This window comes from Scyliorhinus canicula, chromosome 14 (genome assembly GCF_902713615.1).
Source record: "Scyliorhinus canicula chromosome 14, sScyCan1.1, whole genome shotgun sequence".
NCBI lineage: Eukaryota > Metazoa > Chordata > Chondrichthyes > Carcharhiniformes > Scyliorhinidae > Scyliorhinus > Scyliorhinus canicula.
Genome location: NC_052159.1, coordinates 46,505,696 through 46,530,510, shown reverse-complemented (window position 1 = coordinate 46,530,510; position 24,815 = coordinate 46,505,696). Strand labels below are relative to the sequence as shown.

The 24,815-nt window shown below is 45.7% G+C and overlaps 1 protein-coding gene and 1 long non-coding RNA gene across 3 annotated transcripts in view; one reads left to right on the top strand and one right to left on the bottom strand.

The window, feature by feature from the left end:
* Window positions 1-13,577, top strand: part of LOC119977178 — a 50,027-nt gene extending 36,450 nt beyond the window's left edge. The window contains exon 3 of the long non-coding RNA XR_005463133.1: window positions 13,349-13,577. This is a non-coding gene — a long non-coding RNA (uncharacterized LOC119977178). The remainder of the gene's footprint in view (window positions 1-13,348) is intronic.
* flt1 (fms related receptor tyrosine kinase 1) overlaps window positions 1-24,815 on the bottom strand; it is a 269,771-nt gene that overhangs the window by 116,895 nt on the left and 128,061 nt on the right. For both annotated transcript variants that reach the window (XM_038817857.1, XM_038817858.1), the window contains exons 11-12: window positions 13,290-13,416; window positions 3,762-3,870 (exon numbers count right to left, since the gene is read on the bottom strand). In XM_038817857.1, coding sequence (XP_038673785.1) covers window positions 3,762-3,870; window positions 13,290-13,416 — 236 coding nt within the window. The remainder of the gene's footprint in view (window positions 1-3,761; window positions 3,871-13,289; window positions 13,417-24,815) is intronic.

Sequence of the window (24,815 nt, the reverse complement as noted above, 5' to 3'; positions counted from 1 at the left end):
TGGGCAGGAGATGAAAATACTGGTGTTGGTTGGTGTACCCATTTTCCAGGGTCAGCACTGGGGCAGGAGCAGAACCTGCCCAATCCAATAACGCTCCATGATTAGTGTTCAAATCCATTGAAGTTCTGTGCATTTAATCTTTCATTTTTGAGTACTTCCCTGCATATAACACACATGGGCTTACAATCCTGATTTGCATTGGCACAATTAATAAACCTATAGCTCAAGAAATCATTTTTACACTGCTTTGTTCACGGTTTCTTCTTAATGGGTTGTTCATTAGGGACCCTGAAGCTCACATCAACACTGCTTTGACCTGCCATGGACTCTCCTGCAAAGCTCTCTCCAGCAGATTTAGTTAGGAGATCCTGGCCTGTTTGTGTCTCTGACCCTCTCTTCCTTATTACAAACTGATCCATCTTTAGTTCTTCACACATGCCTGTTGCTTGCTTGCTGTTAGCTACAAAATGGAGCAATCTCGCCTCCGTGTGATTTCGCAGCCAAAGCATTTCTGCTCGCTGCCGCCACTTCTGTGGGAAGACTCTGCCACTTTAAAAAAGAAATGTGGTTCTGCGATAGCACGCTGACTTCAGGAAGCAGCAGTCTGTCTCACTGGGCTCCGGGCCTGTGCACTGCTGGATCCGCCTGAGGGGGCATGCATGCGGATAGCATTCTCTTTTTTTCAAACAGCACCAGGCGTCCCATGTGTTTTATTTGTGTAGACTGATAACTTAAAATACACCATTATAGTGACACAACTGCAGAGGTTTCAAACATTCACACAGATTTCACAGGCTGGTCCTTAAAATTCCACATGCCCTGCCCCAGAGGAGAACCACATGTCATTTATTTTCTGTGCTTGCTGCTGGTGCCTTCTTTTTGGATCTCGGTTTGAAGACTAAACAAACTGCTGCAATCCCTGTTTATGTAGCTATCGCATAATTCCTCCTCCCTGTGATGGTGTAGGCATTGAAATACTTGTGGAAGCCAGTGAACTGGTGCTGACTGCCAGCATCAAGACCCGCCATTCTCATCCCTCACACTAACTTCACTCGGCTGCTCTATGTCCTTCCCAGGCCCCGAGCTCCAACAGTCCCAGTGCCGGACGTACCGCCCCTGCCACCTCCTATTGGTCAATGGAACAATGGGGCTCTAGATGTGACATGAGGAAAGCTGATCACCCATTGGATCATCTGGGTGCCAATCAGATGGAGCAAGGCAACATGCTACGGCTGCCGGCAGTCATGACCGGCATTCACTTTTTAAAATATAAATTTAGTGCCCAATTCATTTTTTCCAATTAAGGAGCAATTTGGCATGGCCAATCCACCTCCCGTGACTCAGCATCAATGAAGGACTGGCACAAGAGTTCCAAGTCAGGATGGTATGTGGCTTGGAGGGGAACTTGTTCCCATCTGCTGCCCCTGTCCTTCGGGTGATCGAGGTTGTGGGTTTTGAAGGTGCTAATGAAGGAGCCTTGGTGAGTGCATCTTGTAGATGATACAAGTGCTGGCACCATGCATCAGTGATGGACGGAATTAATGTTTAAGGGGATAGATGGGGAGGCAATCAAATGATGGATTGCATTGAGCTGCCTGAGTATTGTTGGAGCAGCGCTCGCCCAGGCAACTGTAGGGCATTCCATCATACCCCTGAATTATGCTTTGTAGATGGTGGACAGGATTTGGGAAGTCAGGCGATGTGTTACTCAATGCAGAATTCCTAACACCTGCAGAATTCCTAACAACTGCTCTTGTAGCCACAGCATTTATATGGCTGGTTCAGTTTAGTTTCTGGTCAATCGTAACTCCCAGGATGTTTAGGTGGAGGATTCCGCAATGGTAATGCTATTGCATGTCAAGGGACGATAATTAAATTCTCCTTTGTTAGAGATTATCATTGCCTGGCACTTGGGTGGCACGAATGTTACTTCTGTGCACGTCACTCTCTTTCTACTCACAGTATCAGTGGCCTACATCCAGGACTGCTTGGTTTGGGAGAGCGCTTTTCTCCTGTTTCGAGATATCTCAGTCTTGCATTCACAAAACTGCCTTGCCTTAGATTGCGGACCTCTGTCTCTCCTGAGACATCTTTCCATCAGCAGGTAATGCAATGAAATGACAGCCATAGAATTGCTGCCATGGGCTGTTTAAATCAGGCCTGCTCTCTTTCAGTTGTGTCTTTGGCTCTCTCCTGGCTGTTGCTAATTGGCCGCCCAAAATACAATCTAGCCAATTATCAGCCTGTTTCTGTGAAAATCAGGGGCTGTAATTGCTTTCCTCGGGGAGGGCGGGACGAGGACCCAGAAATAATCCCGATGTTCATTTACCACGCCTAGAAGGAAAATGCTACCCCTATTTTAAACAGACAAAGAGAACGAACCAAGTTCTCCATTTTAATGCCTGTTCTGTATCGTGGACAAGACTTTTCTTTGTTGTTAAAGGAAGAGGAGATTCCTGGTAGCTGCAGCACTGGATCTAGCAATGTTGAGCTTGTACTCTCAATTGACATTTGCACTTATGCTTCCTATTGGAACAGTTTCAAGTCTTGACTCGGTCAGTCATGAGAGGAAAGGAAAACTGAAAGGGTGGAGTCCCTTCCGATATCACTCCAACTTGCCTCCTGGGCGGTTGATCAAGAAGCAGTGATGACAGAAAAAGAGACTAGAACTATCCAGGTATCCTAATAAATGAGAATAATACGCAAGGAGGGAATTAACTGGAAAAGGGAAAGCAAATAAAGAGAAGAAAGAGGGAGTTATCAGATTTAGATCCAAATTATCAAGTTTTGCTGCAGGGCTTAGTTTAACCAAATCAGGCCATAGATGCCTGAGTAGAAACCCACTGCCTACCGCAATATTAAAGGATTGATACTTTTGAGTCTTTGAATTACTTGAATACGCAGAGGAAGCAACTCAATTTTAAATTAATAACTTTTGAATTCCAATTCAACCTCCAGCTAGACATTGTACTGCAGATCTATAATTTAACAAAGAAAACTACCATTTTAACAATCATACATGCCTGATTCTTTTTTTTAAATTAGGGTTTAGCAACTTTCCTACCAGATCTGGGAAATTACACCCTGCCCTTTATGGAATGTGCACTGAATCAGTAATTTCAATGGAAGGGAAGTTGATGGGGATGACACAGGGCGATTCAACCCATCAGGTTACCGTCCAGGCAGCAAAATCAAAAAACTATTCCCAATTTCTCCAATGTTCTCCTTGCCGGCCACCATCCTCTCTCAACTTCAATTTGCTTCAACTCAACTATACACAAACCTACTTGCCCATTAAGAACGAAGTACAATGGCTCTCTGTCCCCAACCCATAAATCTTTTTTTTTCAAATCCGCCAAGGACCCCTGAGCAACCTCTTCAATTTTATAGCTGTTCCAATTCCTTTAATTTTCTGAACTTGGCCTCCCTTTGGCCTCCCTTGACCCCTGCTCATATCTCATGATTTGCAGCAGAGCTTGCAGCTGCGTTGGCCTTACACATTTGATTTTCTTCCCTGAATTCCTTCATTTCTCCCTCCACATTTAAACGTGCTCTCAAACACTATGCTTTTGTCAAAGCTTTTGCTCATCACCTTAGCTCAGCCCCCATTGTTTTACCCCTTTCTCTATTACAAATTGTTTTCCGCGTCCCATCACCTCACCTCCCTCCACCATCCGTGGGATGTTTTTTCTTTGAAGCCCACAAATGCAAGTTGTCATTATTTTGAAATATGCAGTTTAATTCCTGTTTTAGTCTCTTACCTGTAATAAAAAAGTTAATATTCCTCTCATCTTTTCCTACTTTGTTTAAAGCCAAGCAGTGATAAATTCCAGAAATATTAGCTTCAGCCACCACCAGAACACCAACAGTCTAAAAGAAAAAGGTGGAAAAACACAATCATGTACATCCTATTAATCTTCCCATCAAATGGAAAGTTTCCTTTAGTAGTGGTGTAATAGGTGCAATTACTCAATGGTCCCACTTTTTCATTTACATAATTGTGAAATTGTTACGTTTCAACCCTTTGAAAATGTTTTATTCCAAAACAATGATATTGGTAGAATAACAGGAAAGCTCTCCCTGTGGAACCATTACATCTTTATTGTTCTGTTCCTGCCTTTGAATGTGCAGCAGGCAGGTTTGGTTTGGGTCATACTTAGTGGTAGCTGAAGCTGGTTTTGTAATGTCAGTTCCAGCCAAGTAGTACTTCATTTACATTGATCTCCTCCTCCTCAGAAGAGAGCTCTGTTTACACCAGTTATGGAAGAAGGCAGGAATGTCTACATTCTAAATCTTTATATCAACTCTAGGTAGCTTTGAAAAATTCTGAGAATGTACTTCCATGCAGTTTGAAAGACAAATGATTTGGGGTTGCCTCATTTAAAGGGTCTCAACCGCTATCCTCTGAAGTCATGTTTGATGCACTTCTACAGTTGCACAGCAATGTATTGTCACTGTAAATTTGCAACATAAAAGCACAATCTAACTATGCAATTTACTAAAAAATAACCTTCCAGAAACATGTAGGGTGCCTCAAATGTGGCAACCTTTAGACCGAATCCATGCCAAATTTTGGAACATGCTGGTTTTTGGGGGAAAAAATAGATTTAATTCAGTGACTAGGGGACATAATATGATATCTCCTTTCTGGGTGGGGGAGGGTCAAAGTTTACTAAGGCACTCCAAGTGTCGGGAAATAATGTCCAGTTTTCAGGCACTATTTGGTTTGCAAGATTTAAAGTACTGTACCTGTAGTAGAATAAAGAGTAATTGTAGTCTGAATTTTTAGTTTGAATCAAATAAATATTTAGTTATGTTTCACCGCCCCCCACCCCCTGCACTACCTTTCAAAATCAGTAATGGTACATTTGAATTCTTTTTTTTGCATCAAGTATTGAAAATGAAATGAAATGAAAATCGCTTATTATCACAAGTAGGCTTCAAATGAAGTTACTGTGAAAAGCCCCTAGTCACCACATTCCGGCGCCTGTTCGGGGAGGCTGGTATGGGAATTGAACCATGCTGATAGCCTGCCTTGGTCTGCTTTAAAAGCCAGCGATTTAGCCCAGTGTGCTAAACCAGTCCCTATTTATATTATATTTCTGATCAGTTTAGCCGTGGAGTACAACAGAACTAAAAACTGGGCATCATTTGATTTTGTTGTCCAAGCGAAGAATAACCTCAGGATGATTCTAAAGTACCTCAAAGCCATTTAAGGACTTTTGGAGAGTATCACTGCTGTAATATGGCCAGCCAATTTGTGTAGAGCAAGATTCCAGAAACAGCTTTGAGATAATTAACCAGATTATCTGCTTTAGTTGTTGATTGAAGGGTAAGTGTTAATCAGGACATTGGAAAAACTTCCCTCCTCTTAGTTGCTTAGTAGTACATATTCAGAATTGGGGCAAATTAAGGTTAAACAATGAAATTGAGATAAAATAAAATTTTAAAAGAGGAATTAAGAAGGGTAGCTGTCTGAAGGGGTGTTTTGATATGCAAATTGGAGTACCAGTGAGGAAAGCAAGTTTTTACCTTTGGGACTTGGGGAGAACAATGAGGTGTAGAAGAGGTGATTTCAGAGTGGGGAGATAAGGGAATGGGCACTTATGTGGTAAAAGCTGGGTCCACAGGATGGGTAACATCAAAAGCAAAGAATGGTATATCCATAGCACAATAACTAGAGAAAGGGACACACGACAGGCAGCTACCATCCAGCTGCAGAAACGAGTCTCCCCTGAAAACAAGTTATTGCTAAAAGGGCAGCCAGTTAAAATCCAAAGCTCAAACAAAGAAGATTACATCTTCGCTGAAGCTGAAGATGTGGAAAAATAAACTGTGCTTGGTAATTGTCTGCTGGATTTTGCTCAGAGTTATATATTGGATGTTGTTTGGGAACAAGGGTGTCTCAGTGCAGGACACGTAGGTAGTTGGGAACAATGGGGTAACTTCATATAATACTTTGTGTGTATAGCCATCAGTGCAGTTAAGTGTACTGTTGCAGTGCATTATAGTCCTTATCGTGTATTTTTCTTTCAAGTTCATAAATATTCTTTATTAGTTGATCACAACATAACTGGACTGTTCCCCCCCTGGTTTGCATATATTTTCTCACAGTATTTGGGCAGCACGGTAGCATAGTGATTAGCGCAATTGCTTCACAGCTCCAGGGTCCCAGGTTCGATTCCGGGCTTGGGTCACTGTCTGTGCGGAGTCTGCACGTTCTCCCTGTGTCTGCGTGGGTTTCCTCCGGGTGCTCCGGTTTCCTCCCACAGTCCAAAGATGTGCAGGTTAGGTGGATTGGCCATGCTAAATTGTCCTTAGTGTCCAAAATTGCCCTTAGTGTTGGGTGGGGTTACTGGGTTATGGGGATAGGGTGGAGGTGTGGGCTTGGGTAGGGTGCTCTTTCTAAGAGCCGGTGCAGACTCGATGGGCCGAATGGCCTCCTTCTGCACTGTAAATTCTATGAATCTAAACCAAATTGAAAATATACACTACCAAGAAATGCTATTCCAAGTTACCCTTCTGAGTTATGGGATACCCTCGCATTTAACATCAGTGGAGTGCTTAACACACGGACCTCGAGTATTGCTGGAAAAAAGAGACATGCTATTGAAGCTTTTTGTTTTGCACACATCAGCGCAAATGCAAGAATGCCAAATTTCAAAGGCAACAACAATTTATCCTGCATGAGACAAGATGTGCTGATTGGTTGGTTGGCAAGTCAGCTCCGATTGGTTGAGATGATGTTGTGTCGATGCACCAGAGAGCTCTTGCCCCCATTGTATTTGTTCATTCAAAAGAAGTGCAATGTCTGGATATATTCCTTTTGCCTGTAGAGGACAGGTCCTTGCTTAACAATAAATTTAGCTTCCAGCAAGCGTATGTGAGCTACATTACAAGCCCGCTGATAATCTTAAATTGGCTGTTGGTATAACTCTTGGCACTGTCAGGATTGTTCAACAAATGTTGCCCAATCACATTTAATTTTAGACTTATGGGTTGGTTGAGTACAGTCATGCCTATTGTGAACAGGTGAGGGGATGTGTTGTTTGGTCCCATCCGCCAGTCATTGGGATGCACAGTGTATGTACAGGAATTGTACCAATGCTGAAATTCATTTACCACATTCCTCATTTGTGTGGTAGGCAGAAAGTCTTTTTGGCCTTATGGCTGCACCCTGTCACTGCATTGTTGCAACTTAAAATGGCTGGTTTCACCTGGTGCTCATTTAATGCATGGGTTTGAGCTCATTAAGGTCTGTAAGAAAATGCTTGCATCTGTCCTGATGAGTGCAAGATAAAAGCTTCAACAGCATGTATTTTTTATCAGCACTCCCCTTCTCTTTTTCCACAGGATTTTTAATGTCCAGCCAAAAAGGAAGATGGAACTTTATAGTTTAAAGTCTGATCTAAAAGATAAAACCTGTAACAGCACAGCATTCCCTCAGTATTATACTGAACATAGAACATAGAACAGTACAGCACAGAACAGGCCCTTCGGCCCTCGATGTTGTGCCGAGCAATGATCACCCTACTTAAACCCACGTAACCTGTATACCCGTAACCCAACAATCCCCCCATTAACCTTACACTACGGGCAATTTAGCGTGGCCAATCCACCTAACCCGCACATCTTTGGACTGTGGGAGGAAACCGGAGCACCCGGAGGAAACCCACGCACACACAGGGAGGACGTGCAGACTCCACACAGACAGTGACCCAGCCGGGAATCGAACCTGGGACCCTGGAGCTGTGAAGCATTGATGCTAACCACCATGCTACCGTGAGGCCCCAAAGTTCCAGTCTAGATCATGTGCTCAAATTGCTGGTGTAAAGTTTTCCCCATGACCCTCTGATTCAAAGACAGTATTTTTGCCATTCAGATAAGCTTGATAGTTATTGGTTAGGATTATAAGGTTCTTTATCTTGTCCTTATTTAACATGTGGTAAATTTAGAATAAAATAGCCAAATCAAATAAACATATAGATTGCTTCTCCCCTAACGATATGTAATTCAGAAAACTGGACCATAAATCCAAAGAATGTGAATTCAAATCTCACCACGTCTGTTTGAGGGTTCAGTTACAAAAAGTCTCTGGAAGTCAAAAGCTGGTATTAGTGAAGGCGACCATGAAATTGTGGATTATTCTGCTTCACGAATGGGATTTAGAGAAGGAAGTCCTCAATCCTTAGCCAATTTGGCCTGTGTGGAACTCAAGCCCAAGTCAAATGGTTGAGAAACTGGCAAGCCACTCAGTTACCACCACCTTCTCAGGACCATTGGTGCTAGGCATCGTGAGTAATATTCCTGCTGTACTGTGTGGCTGCAGAGGCACTAGAAAAAAACCTCTAAAATCCCCACGTGTGTTTGCACAAAAAATGTAAAGACGTTTCACACTTCAACAACTTCCCCACACACTCCAGAAAGAATAAAAAGAAATTTTCAAAAGTTCTTATTATCTGCAAGGCTTTTCTTAAAAAAAAAAGCGCTGCTGCTCAACCAGTCCACAAATAACCAGTAGGAGACACATTTGTGATGACATTTTAACAATTACCTCCCTCCCACAAACTATCCATCCAAAAATGTTGGAATTCCTCCCATGTGTGGTAGAGATTTAAGTGATCAGCAGACCTGGACCTTGAACCTGAAAGCATTTAATCATAATTAACAATGACAAAAGACTGGGCGTTTTGGTAATTGAATGATCCACAACTTTAAAATGTTTTAAACTTATATTCTGCAAGTATCTCTAACAGAATGGCATGACCTTTGGGGTGTGGGGTATGGAAACCTTATCTCTCAGGAAAACAGTGATGGAGCTTTTTTAATAGAGTTTAATAATTTAAGGGCACTATCTATGCTATGCTATAATTACTTTGCAACTGTTCTCATTTATAAAGTAGTTTATACGGAAATGTTGCTAAAACATTGCGGTCATCATTCTGTTTTAATCAGAGTGAATTTGTGCTCATTTCCTGTGCTTTCCTTCAACCCTGATATGTACGATCTTTAAATATTAGGGGGGTCATATTAAGGAGAACATTAATTACATTACCATCATTATGTTGTCTACTCTGATAAATCCTTTGACCTACAATTCCTTTATTTCAGGGACTTTTCATATAGTGTTTTACAACTAATGATAACAGATTGTTCATGGCTTTGAATAGAATTGCACCATTGAAATGTTGTACTTACAAAGAAATGTTTAATGACATTAGTGCGCCATTAATACTATTTTGAAATGATATGCGTCTTACCGCAATCACTTTGCAATGTAGAAGTAATTAATGTCAATTTGATCACCCATTTTCATTGTGAAACTTGGCAGAATTTTTAAAAACTGTAGTGCTACTGTCAAAAAGATGTTACTTCTTCAATGGATTTCAGTTCTAAAGAATTAAATAAAAGTCGCAAATTCCTACGGACACTAGACATCTAGGATATCTTGTAGCAGAATTCTTAGAATGTCATAATATTAATTTGATTCCTCTGCTAATCTAACTCAGTCATCCATACAGTTAATAGAAAATGGCTTATCTCAGTGACCATTATGTCTGGGACTCGGAGTGTCAGAGAAGGGGTGAAAAACACCAATTTGGCTAATTTAATAGTCAGGGGTCATGGCTCCAAGTCCCATTAAATACTCAAACAATTCATTTAGAGTGAGATTTCAATACTTTACTGAGAGGGTGTTGCATTGTCAAAGGTGCCTTTTAGATGAAATGTTAAATTGAGGCCAAATATTATAAAGATATTAAAAATTCCATAATAACATCAAAGGAACTGTGTCCTAGTCAATATTTGTCCCTCGACCAATATCACTAACAACATTCATTCATTTGCTGATTGTGGGACCTTGCTATGTATAAAATTGGTTGCTATGCTTGCCTATAATCCAGATATAAACTTCAAACGTAACCCATTGATTGTAAAGTGCTTTGGGACATACTCAGGATACAATAAGGTGTGACATTAAAAAAAAATCTTTCCTCTTAAAAAATTAGAAGATCAGAGTGAGAGAAAGAATGAGTAAGTGCAAAAAAAATTTGTTTTTTCACTGAAAATTATTTGATGTGGGTATAGCATTAGTATATTAGGAATGGTCGATTGGGGTAATATTCAAAATAATACCTCCAATTTTAGTACAGCACTTGAACTCCAGCTAAAGCACAGACCTCAGTAGCAACAGCAAGTGAAGATGCTGCAGGACTACAAGGAAAGCAGAAGAGAAGGCTCCGGACAGGGCTCTGAAGGAGAGTAAACTGGGTTAGTAAACAGTGAGTCATTTTTTTAAAAATTCTCTAGAATCAAAGACCTGGGAGGTCAGGCAGCATGGGGTGATTAATGAGTGGTTGGTGTTTTTTTTCTTAAGTTTATTTTTGTTGTTCAACTATTCGCCTAATAAATACAAAAATTGCAAGGTATCTAAGTCCTGTTGTATCCACATCCTTAATGGGAACTCCAGGACGCTGCTCATGTCCTGGAAAACCACATGGAGTTCAAGCTCCAGGTTTTGGAGCTTGAGGAGGAGCGGTGCATCCCGTGAGGCTGGAGGACTATGTGGATAGTATGTTTCTGGAGGTGGTCACCCTGCTGCTGAAGAGCATGTAGGCACACAGGCGATCAACACTCAGTGAAGGAGAACAAGGGGTCCCAAGGGTGCATTTTTGCTCAATATCCAGTATTCGGGTTTGAATACGGTAATTCAGACTAAATCTAACTTAATTATGATCATTATATTTTGATCTACAGAAAATATTTATAAGAATTGTTCCAGGGATGAGGCAATAGATTGGTAACGTAAGTAGACTGGAGAAAGTAGCAACCAGAGGAATTCTGGATCAGGATCATCGATCTGGCAGCCAAACTGTAGACACTGTGCAATGTAAGGGACGGAGAGAAGTACCTGGACACTTTGATGTTTCCCATTGTGAGCGAATCCAGAACCAGGGGATACTGTTTTAAAATTGGAGTCACCCATTTAGGAGATGAGGAGAATATTTTTCTCGCAGAGGGTTGTGTGACTCTAGAGCTCTGCTTCAGAAGGCAATGAAGGCAGGAGCATTAAATATTTTGAAGGTGGAGATAGATAGATTCTTGTTGGACAAGAGAATCACAGGTTATCATGGGTAGTTGGAAATGTGGAGCTCGGAACACAACAAATCAACAATATTCTTATTAAATGGGCTAGAAGGCTCGAGGGGCCAAAATGTATTCACTGTCGCAATGTCAGACACTTGTACTCGGTGTGATCTCATAAACAGCAATGACCAGATAACCTGGTTCAGTGATGTAAGTTGAGGAATTCATATTGCCCAGGACATCGCAGGGGCACCGTACCTTCGGTCCTTTACAAAGAGTGCATGGAATCTCTCTTGTGAAGCTGAGAAGGCAGAAGGTCCCTCAATTTAATATCTCAAGTGAAAAATCAACAGTGCAGCACTCCGTCATAAGTGCACTTAGGTGTCAAACTATATTGTGTGCTCAAGTCTCATGGGTGGCTATAAAGGTCAATGGAAATATTCTTGATTATCTTGCTTATTTCCAATAATCCAAAGCAATTTGTTCTTATATTTATATTGTTATTATATGTATAGTAATGAGAAAAACATTTCATTTCAACTTGGGCAGCGGGTGAGAATTTACAGCACACCTTCAAAATAGTTCAGTTCCCGGTTCAGGTGGAAATCATAGTGCACAAAAGATAAGTGAAATAATTAAGTCATATAAATCAAGGTGAATGCAATCTCCTGGAATGGTTTTAGTCACCTGAGAAATTTTCATGATTATTTTTCTCCCTAAACTAGATTTTAGCCTGCCAATGAAATTGCATGGTTGCTGGTAGTGTGTGGTGCAGTGAATATACATCATGAGACAAGTTCAACAGACCAACTGGCCTTATCAGCCCAGCATTTTCACATCTAACACAATCCCATTGTAAATGCCAAACATTGATTGAAAATGTACTATTCCAGGCATGTATTTTCGTGTTTTGTCCTGTGCCCTCAAAACCCATTTGGAAATAGGGTGAGATGGTCTAAGCGCATTTCATATCCATGCCTTATGGCCAGTGGGAAGTGAAATCTTTATTTCCAAATAATAAGGGTTGAATTAAATCTTTTCGCAGAGGAGAATAGACAGGAAATGCCATAGAAAAATCAAGACAAAAATTTATTTTCCAAAAACTCAAAGATCTGTTCACTAAAAGTGTTACGGCACTATACAATTATCTATACAGATAAAACTGGAAGTTCCCCCATGATAATGGTGCAATTGCTTTTGTGTTCCTTGCAAGAGTTGGTTCTAGAATGGCTTAAGCATGGTCGTGAAAACATGTGCCTCGGCCTGTCAGGGGAGATGTCATATGTATGTAAGAAGATAAATACATGAAGAAGATGTTAAGAGCCCTGAATATACAAAAATAATTCCATCTGCAGATAAGATCACACATTTCTAATATATTTGTAAAGTAATTGAAACAGTGTGCATAATTCAGCAGTCTCGTCGCACTCAACCTGGTGTCAAGATGAGGCCGTTGAATCTCACGATGCTCAAAACAGCTCATGAGATTCAATGGAATCTTGTGAGACATCGTGATCTGGATATTAAAATTAGCATAATTGCTCATTGAAATACCAGGATGCCAGATACACCCTGGATTCACCGGTCACGCCTGTGGACCAGGTGTAATAGCACCTTGGGGAAGGGGGGATCTTCAAGCCATTGGAGACGCCTGGGTGGTCAGAACAGGGCAGGGTGACATTTTGGCTCTCCTCCTGGCACCCAGGTTCCTTGGCACTGCCTGCCTTGCCTGGGTGACACAATTAGGCTGGCAGGGACACTGCCAGGGTTCCAGGGTGGCAGTGTCAGGGTGCCCCGGGTGCCAGGTTGGCACTGTCAGGGATCTGATCTCGGGGGACCTTGCCAGGTAGAGAGGGATGGTGATGCGGGTTCCCGGGCCTCCCCAAGGTTGGGAGTGTGAAGGTGGCTGTCATAAATATCGGGGGGGGGGGGGGGGGGGGGGGGGGGAAAGCAAGATCGGGGCAGCCAGACAAAATTGTGAGCAGCCTTCGCTTGCCAGCAGGAAATCCATCTAGGTGCAGCTTGGCAGAGAAAATCTCTCCTAACCCCCCAAAAAATGGCAAAGTGCCATTGAATAGTGGGAGGTTTTTCGGCACTGCAGGCGAGAAACACCCGCTAAACATGCCATTCAGAAGTCCGCTGAATCACACCAAATATTGCTCAAAATTGATGTATATGTAGATGCATTTTAATTCTGTAAATACCTTATTTTTCCCATCCAGTAATTCTGGTCTTTCACTAATGGCATGAATCTTATTTCCAGGCATATTGATGTTGCTGCCAAACGCATCCAGAAAAACAGCGCTGCTTTCACGCTCTGATGCTTCACATCTGGAAACAGCATTTAAAATTTATTATTGCATTGATAAAATGTTTACATGATTTCATTTATAATCAGGCCACTGGCCATAAAATGGATACCACTTGTGGTGGTATGATGAACATAGCTGCCTGCCATTGGTGCAGAACACCGGCTTACCATTGGCCCTGTTCGGTCATGTGCCTCTCGACCGATTGGTTGAGACCAGTCATGTGACGGCTCCCCGACTGGTCGAGAGGCTGAGTTAACCCCGCCTCTAGGGCGAGGTATAAATACCCAGCACGCCAGGCGGTCGGCCATTTACTGTAGTTGACCGCAGGGCTAACATCTAGCTTATTAAAGCCTACTTTTGTACAGCCACTCGTCTCGCGTTCAATTGATGGTACATCAATTTAATAAGCTAGAATTTTGAAGATGGAGCTCCGGATCAAGCCCGAATGCCTCCGCATCAGCCCGCAAACTCAGAACGCTTCAGAAATCTTTAAACATTGGCTGGCATGTTTCGATGGTTACCTGGCTTCCGCAAACAGCCCCCCCACCATGGCACAGAAGCTTCATATCCTCCACTCCAGCGTGGGCACGGCGGCCTACGCAATTATTGCGGAGGAAAAAAGATTATGACGCGGCCATGGATAAGCTGAAAGGACAGTTTCTTAAACCGGTAAACAGAGTATTCGCCCGACATCTGCTGGCTACCAGACAACAGCTCCCCGGTGAGTCATTAGACAATTTTTCCCAGGCCCTCGCTGTCCTGGGGAGGAATTGCACCTGCCTCCAAGTTTCAGCCACAGAGCACATGGAACTTCTGATTAGAGGTGCTTACGTGGCTGGGATGCAGTCTGCCGCTATCCGCCAGCGGATGCTGGAAAAAGACAACATCAGCCTCACTGAGGCACGGACTCTCTCCACCTCCCTGGAGGTCGCCAATTTAAATGCCCGCACCTATGTCCCCAGACGCGCTGCAGCGCCCTGGGCCTCCTGGTACACTTCCCCACCGCCATCCGCCGCTCCCGACCCCCCTCAGGCCTGCGCCACAGGACGTCCCGACAAGTCCACGGGGCCCCGCTGCTATTTCTGTGGGTTCGCTAAACACACTCACCCGCGCTGCCCGGCCCGCTCCGCCCTCTGTAAGAGCTGCGGGAAGAAGGGCCACTTTTCGACGGTCTGCCAGGCCAAATCGGTCACTGCTGTACCGCGCAGCGACCGGGGATCCCCCCCCTCCGGGCCCTTGCGGACCCTTCCAGCGCACCGCACCAATCTCAACCCCCCCCGCCTCCGGGCCCCTGCGCCCGGCCTGCGCGCCTCCCCCTCTCCTCCGGGCCCTTCCAGCGTACCGCGCAAACCTCTCCCCACTGCCCCGGGCCCCTGCGCCCGGCCTGCGCGCCTCTCTGCCCCCGCTCTCAGCCGCTCCGTTCTGCCCATCAGCACCGCTAACCCCGCCCCCAGCGACCACGAGGGCCCTGCGGGCGCCGCCATCTTGGACCCCGGACGCCACGTGCGGAGTGATAGGCCCCGACACTGAACACATGTGCCCCCTGATGGAACTCCCTCTCCCCAATACCCTCAAATCCCTCAAACGCTGCCTGGGTTTCTTCGCTTACTATGCCCAATGGGTTCCCAATTACGCCGACAAGGCCCGTCCCCTCATTCAGACCACGACCTTCCCGCCATCGACAGAGGCCTGCCAGGCCTTTAGCCGCATCAAAGCGGACATCGCAAAGGCCACGATGCGCGCCATCGACGAGTCCCTCCCCTTCCAGGTCGAGAGCGATGCATCAGGAGTAGCTCTGGCGGCCACCCTGAACCAAGCGGGCAGACCCGTGGCCTTCTTCTCCAGAACCCTCCAGGCTTCCGAACTCCGCCACTCCTCAGTGGAAAAGGAAGCCCAGGCCATAGTCGAAGCTGTGCAACATTGGAGGCACTATTTGGCCGGCAGGAAGTTTACCCTCCTCACAGACCAACGGTCAGTAGCCTTCATGTTTGATAATGCACAAAGGGGCAAGATTAAGAATGACAAGATCTTACGGTGGCGGATCGAGTTGTCCACGTACAACTATGAGATCTTGTATCGTCCTGGGAAGCTCAATGAGCCTCCTGATGCCCTGTCCCGCGGTACCTGCGCCAGCGCGCAGATAGACCGCCTCCACTCCCTCCGCGTGGACCTCTGCCGTCCAGGGGTGACCCGTTTCTACCATTTCATAAAGGCCCGCAACCTGCCTTTCTCCATCGAGGAAGTCAGGACAGTAACCCGTGACTGCCACACCTGCGCGGAGTGCAAACCGCACTTCTACCGCCCCGAGCGCGCACATCTGATCAAAGCATCCTGCCCCTTCGAACGTCTCAGCATTGACTTCAAGGGGCCCCTTCCTTCTAGCAACCGCAACATTTACTTCCTGGCGGTAATCGACGAATACTCCCGCTTCCCCTTCGCCATTCCCTGCCCCGACATGACCACATTGACCGTCATTAAGGCCCTCCTCTCCATCTTCTCCCTGTTCGGCTACCCCGCTTACATACATAGCGATCGGGGGGTCCTCATTTATGAGCGACGAGCTGCGTCAATTCCTGCTCAACAGGGGCATTGACTCTAGCAGGACGACCAGCTATAACCCGCGGGGTAACGGACAGGTCGAGCGGGAGAACGGTACCATCTGGAAGACCATACTACTGGCCCTCTGGTCCAGAGATCTCCCTATTTCCCGATGGCAAGAGGTTATCCCCGATGCCCTACATTCTATCCGCTCACTCCTCTGTACCACAACAAATCAGACACCTCATGAACGTCTTCTTGTTTTCCCCAGGAAGTCGTCCTCAGGGTCCCCTCTCCCAACGTGACTGGCCGCCCCCGGACCCATCTTGCTCTGGAAGCATGTGCGGGTGCACAAGTCTGACCCGTTGGTGGAACAAGTCCAGTTACTCCATGCTAACCCGCAGTATGCATACGTGGAGTACCCCGACGGTCGGCAGGACACGGTCTCCCTCCGGGACCTGGCACCCGCCGGTGTGCGGCCTTCCCCCCCCTTCACCACAGACCCCCCCTGTTTTTTTTCCCCCAGCGCCTCACCCAGCCACCCCTTCCCCATCCATGGCGTCTCCACCACCAGCCCGGGTGACGGAGACAATTCAAGGACCATCGCTCCCAGACTCCAGGACATCAGCGGAACCACCACCTTTGGCTGAACCAGCGTCACCAACTCCACTGCGGCGGTCTGCCAGGACGTCATGGGCAACAAAAAGGCTGATCGAGTCTATTTAATTTTCAACAACACCATGGACCTTGTATGGACAATATGTACTATTGTTAAATGTCTGGGCCAGTGGGAAGCCAAACCCTTTTTTTTCCCCTTCTCTGGCTACTACTCACACCACCAGTTCTCCCCCCCCCCCCCCCCACCCCCAGCCCTCGTTGATCCCCCCCCCCCGGCTTCTTTCTCCGCAAGGGCTGAATGTGGTGGTATAATTAACATAGCAACTCGTCTTGCGTTCAATTGATGGTTCATCACCACTGACCCTTTTAAAAAGAAGCTAACTTTAAGAAAACCAGTGTGGAAAAGATACCAATGATGCAGCATAAGGTTTCCTAAAGATAATTCCAATAATCTGAGATTAACTACTTCTTCCCGTATTTGTCTACCCACAAATTGTGAGTGAACACCCTTTGAGAGATATGACATCTAGAGCTCACCTATTAGCGAGTACTTTTTTTCAATAAGCAGGAATTCAAAGTCGGTGCCCTAATTTTCCCATGGGCACTGGAAATATTATTTAAACAAGTAGATCAGAGAAGGAAAGTCCTTCTTCCATTTGAATTTTCTGACAAATACTTTGAAGAGCCGACTAAAGTAGTGGACAGGGAATGTCCATGGATGCATTGCATCTGGACTTCCAAAAGGTAGATGATAAAGTACCTCATATAGAGGCTGTTAGCTAAATTTGAAGTACAGGAAATTGAAGGCAAATTAGCAGCCTGGTTCGGACATTGGCTGAATGGGAAGAGGCAGGGAATTGGGGTAACGGCTAGATGCTCTAATTGGCAGGGAGTGCCCTACACAAACTGTATTGGGACTTCAACTATTTGTCGTATTTGTTAATGACTTAATGCTGGGATAGAAGGTCACACATAGAAAGTTAGATGTCTTTCACGCCAGCTTGGAAGACGGATCAGTATGCGGAGTGAATGTAGTACCTTTTCATGGCCAACAATATCACGGAGAATCTTGCTGACTGCCTGTGGCGCACATATGTATGGAGTGATAGGAAGCCTTATCTCTCCAGTGGGCCTGACACACAAACCTTCAACCAACTAGTAACTCTGGTGGGGCAGCACTTTAACCGAAGTCCATCCGTTGTTGATGACACAATAAATATTTTTGTTTGCAATGTGGAAAGCCACCCAGCCTGCAATCGGGCCCGACTGCTGCTTGAGGACGCACAACAGATGTTTGTAAGCCCACAAGAAAAGCCCCTTTTTGATAGCGAAGGGAACCAATGACGATGAGACGCAAGTTAACGTCGCAGAGAGATATTGATAGATTAATTGAATGGGAGGAAAACTGTGCCAAATAGATTTCAATGCGGGAAGAGATGAGGTGCTGTTCCTCAAGCTTGTGTTGAGCTTCTTTGGAATGCTGCAGTAGGCCGAGGACAGAGATGTCAGCATGAGAGCAAGGTAGAGAATTAAAATTACAGAAGACCAGAAACCCCAGGTCATACTTGCGGACTGAATGGAGTCAATACACAAAGTGGTTATCCATATTTTTCCTTTGGATACTTTACAGCCTTTAGGTCTCATTACTGAGTTCAACAATTTCAGGCCACAATCTCTGCCCCTTTTTGTTTCCTTTTCATTTTGGTCTTACTTTTGTTGGTCCCTTATTTTTGTTCTTGGATTCCAGCTATTCTATCATTCTGCCAATCACCTCCCTGTCCCTGTTGGATAATGGTTGGACTTTTCTTTTCACAATGCCTCTTTTCGGACAGTTAAATCTCTTTGACGCCAGCTTGGAAGACTGGGGTCAGTATGTGGAGTGAATGTGGTACTTTTTCATGGCCAACAATATCACGGAGAATGACCGCCGGACAGTCATCTTGCTGACTGCCTGTGGCGCACATAAGTTCGGAGTGATACAAAGCCTTACCTCTCCTGTGGGCCTGACACGTAAACCTTCAACCAACTAGTAACTCTAGTCGGGCAGCACTTTAAACCAAGTCCATCCTGATGTGTTGGGCAGGCTGGGTCGATGTGGACTGCACTTGATGCAGTGTAGCGAGAGACAGACTTCCAACACTTGATGAGATGCAACACGATTTTATTTAACATCTTTATTAAACATTATTTAACAGCAGGGTAGCATGGTGGTTAGCATAAATGCTTCACAGCTCCAGGGTCCCAGGTTCGATTCCCGGCTGGGTCACTGTCTGTGTGGAGTCTGCACGTCCTCCCCCTGTGTGCGTGGGTTTCCTCTGGGTGCTCCGGTTTCCTCCCACAGTCCAAAGATGTGCGGGTGAGGTGGATTGGCCATGCTAAATTGCCCGTAGTGTCCTAATAAAAGTGGGGTTAGGGGGGGTTGTTGGGTTGCGGGTGTGGGGTGGATACGTGGGTTTGAGTAGGGTGATCATGGCTCGGCACAACATTGAGGGCCGAAGGGCCTGTTCTGTGCTGTACTGTTCTATGTTCTATGTTCTATAAACTATTTTACATGTTCAACTGTGGGTTGACACTATGCTGACTTCACTGGAGACCTGGTACTAGCCTGACCAGACTTACTAGCTACCACATGGTGTTTGCACTGACTATGCTCACAAGCTGTAATGATAAGAAAGTTAGCATTAAGGTACTTTACCTGAATGCTCGTAGCATTTGTAACAAAGTAGACGAACTAATGGCACAGATCATCGTGAATGATTATGATGTGGTTGGCATCAGAGAGACATGGCTGCAGGGGGTTCAGGACTGGCAGTTAAACATCCAAGGATATACAACCTATCGAAAAGACAGGGAGGTGGGCCGAGGGGGTGGGGTTGCCTTGTTAGTTAAGAACAAAATTAATTCTATGGCACTAAACGACATAGGGTCGGATGATGTGGAGTCTGTGTGGGTAGAATTGAGGAACCACAAAGGCAAAAAAACCATAATGGGAGTTATGTACAGACCTCCTAACAGTGGTCAGGACCAGGGGCGCAACATGTACCGGGAAATAGAAAAGGCATGTCAGAAAGGCAAGGTCACGGTGATCATGGGGGACTTCAATATGCAGGTGGATTGGGTAAATAACGTAGCCAGTGGATCCAAAGAAAAGGAATTCATGGAATGCTTACAACAGGGGTGGGCAAACTTTTCCGTGCAAGGGCCACATTCAGAAATTCACAATTCACAAAGGGCCGCATAGTATATTAAGTAAAATAATTACTTCACCCGGTTATGATTCTGGGCGCCTCATATAGAACATAGAACAGTACAGCACAGAATAGGCCCTTCAGCCCTCGACGTTGTGTCGAGCAATGATCACCCTACTCAAGTCAACGTATCCACCCTATACCAGTAAGTAACCCAACAGCCCCCCCCATTAACTTTTAAAAAAAATTTAAAAAAAAAAAAAAAAATTAAAAAAAAAAAAAATCTTTTTTTTTTAATGACTTGGTGGGCCGCAGAAATACCTTTGGCGGGCCGCATGCGGCCCGCGGGCCGTAGTTTGCCCACCCCTGGCTTACAAGATGGCTTTTTGGAATAGCTTGTCATGGAGCCCACAAGGGAGCAGGCTATTCTGGACCTAGTGCTCTGTAATGAACCAGACTTTATAAAAGATCTTAAAGTAAGGGAACACTTAGGAAGCAGCGATCATAATATGGTTGAGTTCAGTCTGCAGTTTGAAAGAGAGAAGGCAAAATCGGATGTAATGGTGTTACAGTTAAATAAAGGTAATTACGAGGGCATGAGAGAGGAACTGGCGAAAATCGACTGGAAGCAGACTCTAGTGGGGAAGACAGCAGAGCAAAAATGGCAGGAGTTTGTATGCATAATTGAGGACACTGTACAGAGGTTCATCCCCAAGAAAAGAAAGATTATCCGGGGAGGGATTAGACAGCCATGGCTGACAAAGGAGGTCAGGAAATGTATCAAAGAAAAAGAGAGATCCTATAAAGTGGCCAAAAGCACTGGGAATTCAGAAGATTGGGAAGGCTACAAAAACAAACAGAGGTTAACAAAGAGACAAATAAGGAAGGAGAGGATCAAATATGAAGGCAGGCTAGCCAGTAATATAAGAAATGATAGTAAAAGTTTCTTTCAATACATAAGAAACAAACGACAGGCCAAAGTAGACATTGAGCCAATTCAAACTGATTCCGGAAGGCTAGTGATGGGAGACGAGGAAATGGCTGGAGAACTTAATAAGTACTTTGCGTCTGTCTTCACAGTGGAAGACATGAGTAATATCCCAAAAATTATAGAGGGTCAGGGGGCTGAGTTGAGTATGGTTGCCATTACAAAAGAGATGGTGCTAAAAAAGCTAAAAGGTCTTAAAATTGACAAATCTCCTGGCCCCGATGGGCTACACCCTAGAGTTCTGAGAGAGGTGGCTGAAGAAATAGCGGAAGCGTTGGTTGAGATCTTTCAAAAATCACTGGAGTCAGGGAAAGTCCCGGACGATTGGAAGATCGCTGTTGTAACCCCCTTGTTCAAGAAAGGATCAAGACAAAAGATGGAAAATTACAGGCCAATTAGCCTAACCTCGGTTGTTGGTAAAATTCTAGAATCGATCGTTAAGGATGAGATTTCTAAATTCTTGGAAGAGCAGGGTCGGATTAGAACAAGTCAACATGGATTTAGTAAGGGGAGGTCGTGCCTGACGAACCTGTTAGAATTCTTTGAGGAGGTGACAAGTAGGTTAGACCAGGGAAACCCAGTGGATGTGGTCTATCTGGATTTCCAAAAGGCCTTTGATAAGGTGCCACACAGGAGGCTGCTGAGTAAGGTGAGGGCCCATGGTGTTCGAGGTGAGCTACTGGCATGGGTTGAGGATTGGCTGTCTGACAGAAGGCAGAGAGTTGGGATAAAAGGTTCTTTTTCGGAATGGCAGCCGGTGACCAGCGGTGTCCCACAGGGTTCAGTGTTGGGGCCACAGCTGTTCACCATATATATTAATGATCTGGATGAAGGGACTGGGGGCATTCTAGCGAAGTTTGCCGATGATACGAAGTTAGGTGGTCAGGCAGGTAGTGCTGAGGAAGTGGGGAGGCTGCAGAAGGATCTAGACAGTTTGGGAGAGTGGTGCAGGAAATGGCTGATGCAATTCAACGTGAGAAAATGTGAGGTCTTGCACTTTGGAAAAAAGAATCCAAGCATAGACTACTTTCTAAACGGTGAGAAAATTCATAATGCCAAAGTACAAAGGGATCTGGGAGTGCTAGTCGAGGATTCCCTAAAGGTAAACATGCAGGTTGAATCTGTGATTAAGAAAGCGAATGCAATGTTGTCATTTATCTCAAGAGGGTTGGAATATAAAAGCAGCGATGTGCTACTGAACCTTTATAAGGCTCTGGTTAGGCCCCATTTGGAGTACTGTGTCCAGTTTTGGGCCCCACATCTCAGGAAGGACATACTGGCACTGGAGCGTGTCCAGCGGAGATTCACACGGATGATCCCTGGAATGGCGGGTCTAACATATGATGAACGGCTGAGGATCCTGGGATTGTATTCATTGGAGTTTAGAAGGTTAAGGGGAGATCTAATAGAAACTTACAAGATAATACATGGCTTAGAAAGGGTGGACGCAAAGAAACTGTTTCCGTTAGGCGAGGAGACGAGGACCCGTGGGCACAGCCTTAGAATTAGAGGGGGTAAATTCAGAACAGAAATGCGGAGACATTTCTTCAGCCAGAGAGTGGTGGGCCTGTGGAATTCATTGCCGCGGAGTGCAGTGGAGGCCGGGACGCTAAATGGCTTCAAGGCAGAGATAGATAAATTCTTGATGTCGCGAGGAATTAAGGGCTACGGGGAGAATGCTGGTAGGTGGAGTTGAAATGCCCATCAGCCATGATTGAATGGCGGAGTGGACTCGATGGGCCGAATGGCCTTACTTCCACTCCTATGTCTTATGGTCTTATGGTCTTAAGCTCTGACTGGTGCCCTCTGACTTTATAGTGGTCGTGTCCTGTCTGGTAATTGGCTGCTCTGTTCTGTGTGCTTACTGGTCATCCTGTGTGTCAATCACTGCCTGTCTGCACTCCATTATATACATAGATGTATATTATGACATCTCCCCCCCTTTTTTTAATATTGTTTGTGTTCAGATAATAAATATTAAGGTGCGTGTGCGTGGGGACGTGTATATGTGCGTGACTATATACAGAATGTGCTAAAATGAACTTATATACATAGGAAGGTGTCGCTAGTGCAGATATAGGGCAGATGAAACGGTAAAAACGATATTTACAGAGGTCAAAACGATGAAGTAACAAAATTGTGCAAAAGTTCAGTCTATAAGTTTAGTCTTTGTGGCGGGCGACAAATTCTGGTTGATCGCCTCAAGGGTGGATCAGGGGCCGCCTGCACTTGGATTGGCGGGACTGCCACCAATGTGGTGGTTGCAGGATTGCTGGTAGATCGGTGGCCTCATGGTAGGGCACGTCCGGAGGAAGCATTGTGTGAGGCGGGACATCACGGTTGGGTGACGGGCATGGAACTCTGCGCAGTGACCATCTGTTGCGTCGTAGGAAGGAGCCATCAGCCATGCGGACGAGGAACGATCTCGGGGACACTTGCTTGACCACCACAGCTGTGGCGGACCAGCCGCCGTCAGGCAACTGTACACGAACACGATCAGTTGGGACCAGCTCGGGGAGATCTGTGGCATGAGCATTGTATGCTGATTTCTGTTGGGCCCGTGACTGCTGCATCTTCTGTATGACGGTGAGGTTGTCAAGGTCTGGAACATGGATGGCTGGAACCGTGGTTCACAAAGTGCGATTCATGAGCATCTGCGCTGGAGACAACACAGTGGACAGCGGGGTCGCTCTGTATGCCAACAGCGCCAGGTTGAAGTTGGAGCCTGAGTCTGCAGCCTTGCATAGTAATCGCTTGACGATATGGACCCCTTTTTCGGCCTTCCCGTTTGACTGCGGGTAGTGGGGGCTGGAGGTGACGTGACGAAAGTTGTATAGCCGGGCAAAATCAGACCACTTCTGGCTGTAAAAACAGGGGTCGTTGTCACTCATCACCGTGAGCGGTATCCCATGCCTGGCGAACGTTTCTTTGCATGCCTTAATCACCGCCGTCGACGTGAGGTCGGACAGTTTCACCACTTCGGGGTAATTGGAAAAGTAGTCGACCAGGAGGACATAGTCACGCCCCTTGGAGTGGAAAAGATCGACACCGACTTTGGACCACGGGGAGGTCACTATCTCATGTTGCTACAGAGTTTCTTTTGGCTGAAATTTCTGACATGTAGGGCAGTTGAGGACCGTGTTCTCAATGTCCTGGCTGATGCCCGGCCAATAGACTGCCTCCGGAGCTCCGCGTCGACATTTCTCGACCCCCAGGTGACCCTCGTGGAGTTGGCCGAGCACCATAGCTCGCATGCTCTGCGGAATCACGATTCTGTCAAGCTTCATGAGGATGCCGTCCACCATCGTCAGGTCGTCCTTGACGTTGTAAAACTGGGGACACTATCCCATCTGCCAGCCATTCGTGAGGTGCTGCATCACTCCCTGTAGCAGAGGATCCTTGGCCATTTCCTCGCGTATTTGAATGACCCTCTCATCAGAGGCCGGAAGGTTGGAGGCACAGTGTTGCACCTACGCGTCGATGTGGCAGACAAAGTCAGTTTGCTCACACGGTGTGGTGATAGACCTGGAAAGGGCATCTGCAACAATGAGTTCTTTGCCTGGCGTGTAGACAAGTTCAAAGTCGTAGTGGCGTAGCTTGAGAAGGATTCGTTGTAACCGGGGCGTCATGTCATTTAACTCCTTCTGGATTATGTGGACTAATGGCCTGTGGTCCGTCTCAACCAATTTTGGGAGGCCATACACATTGTCGATTCCCGTTAGGAGGCCCAGGCATTCCTCCTCAATCTGAGCGTACTGTTGCTCAGTGGGCGTCATGGCTCTGGAGGCATACGCAACTGGGGCCCAGGAGGAGGAGTCATCCTGTTGGAAGAGCACCGCCCCAATACCGTCCTGGCTCGCGTCAGTGGATATTTTGGTCTTCTTTGTGGTTGAAACACTTGTCAAGAGGAAGAAGGAGGCTTATGTAAAGATGAGACGTGAAAGTTCAGTTAGGGCACTCGAGAGTTACAAGTTAGCTAGGAAGGAGCTAAAGAGAGAGCTAAGAAGAGCCAGGAGGGTGATGTGTTGGGTACTCTGGATCTGTGGAGACTGTGTTTACCTCAGCAGTAACACATACAGGCTACCA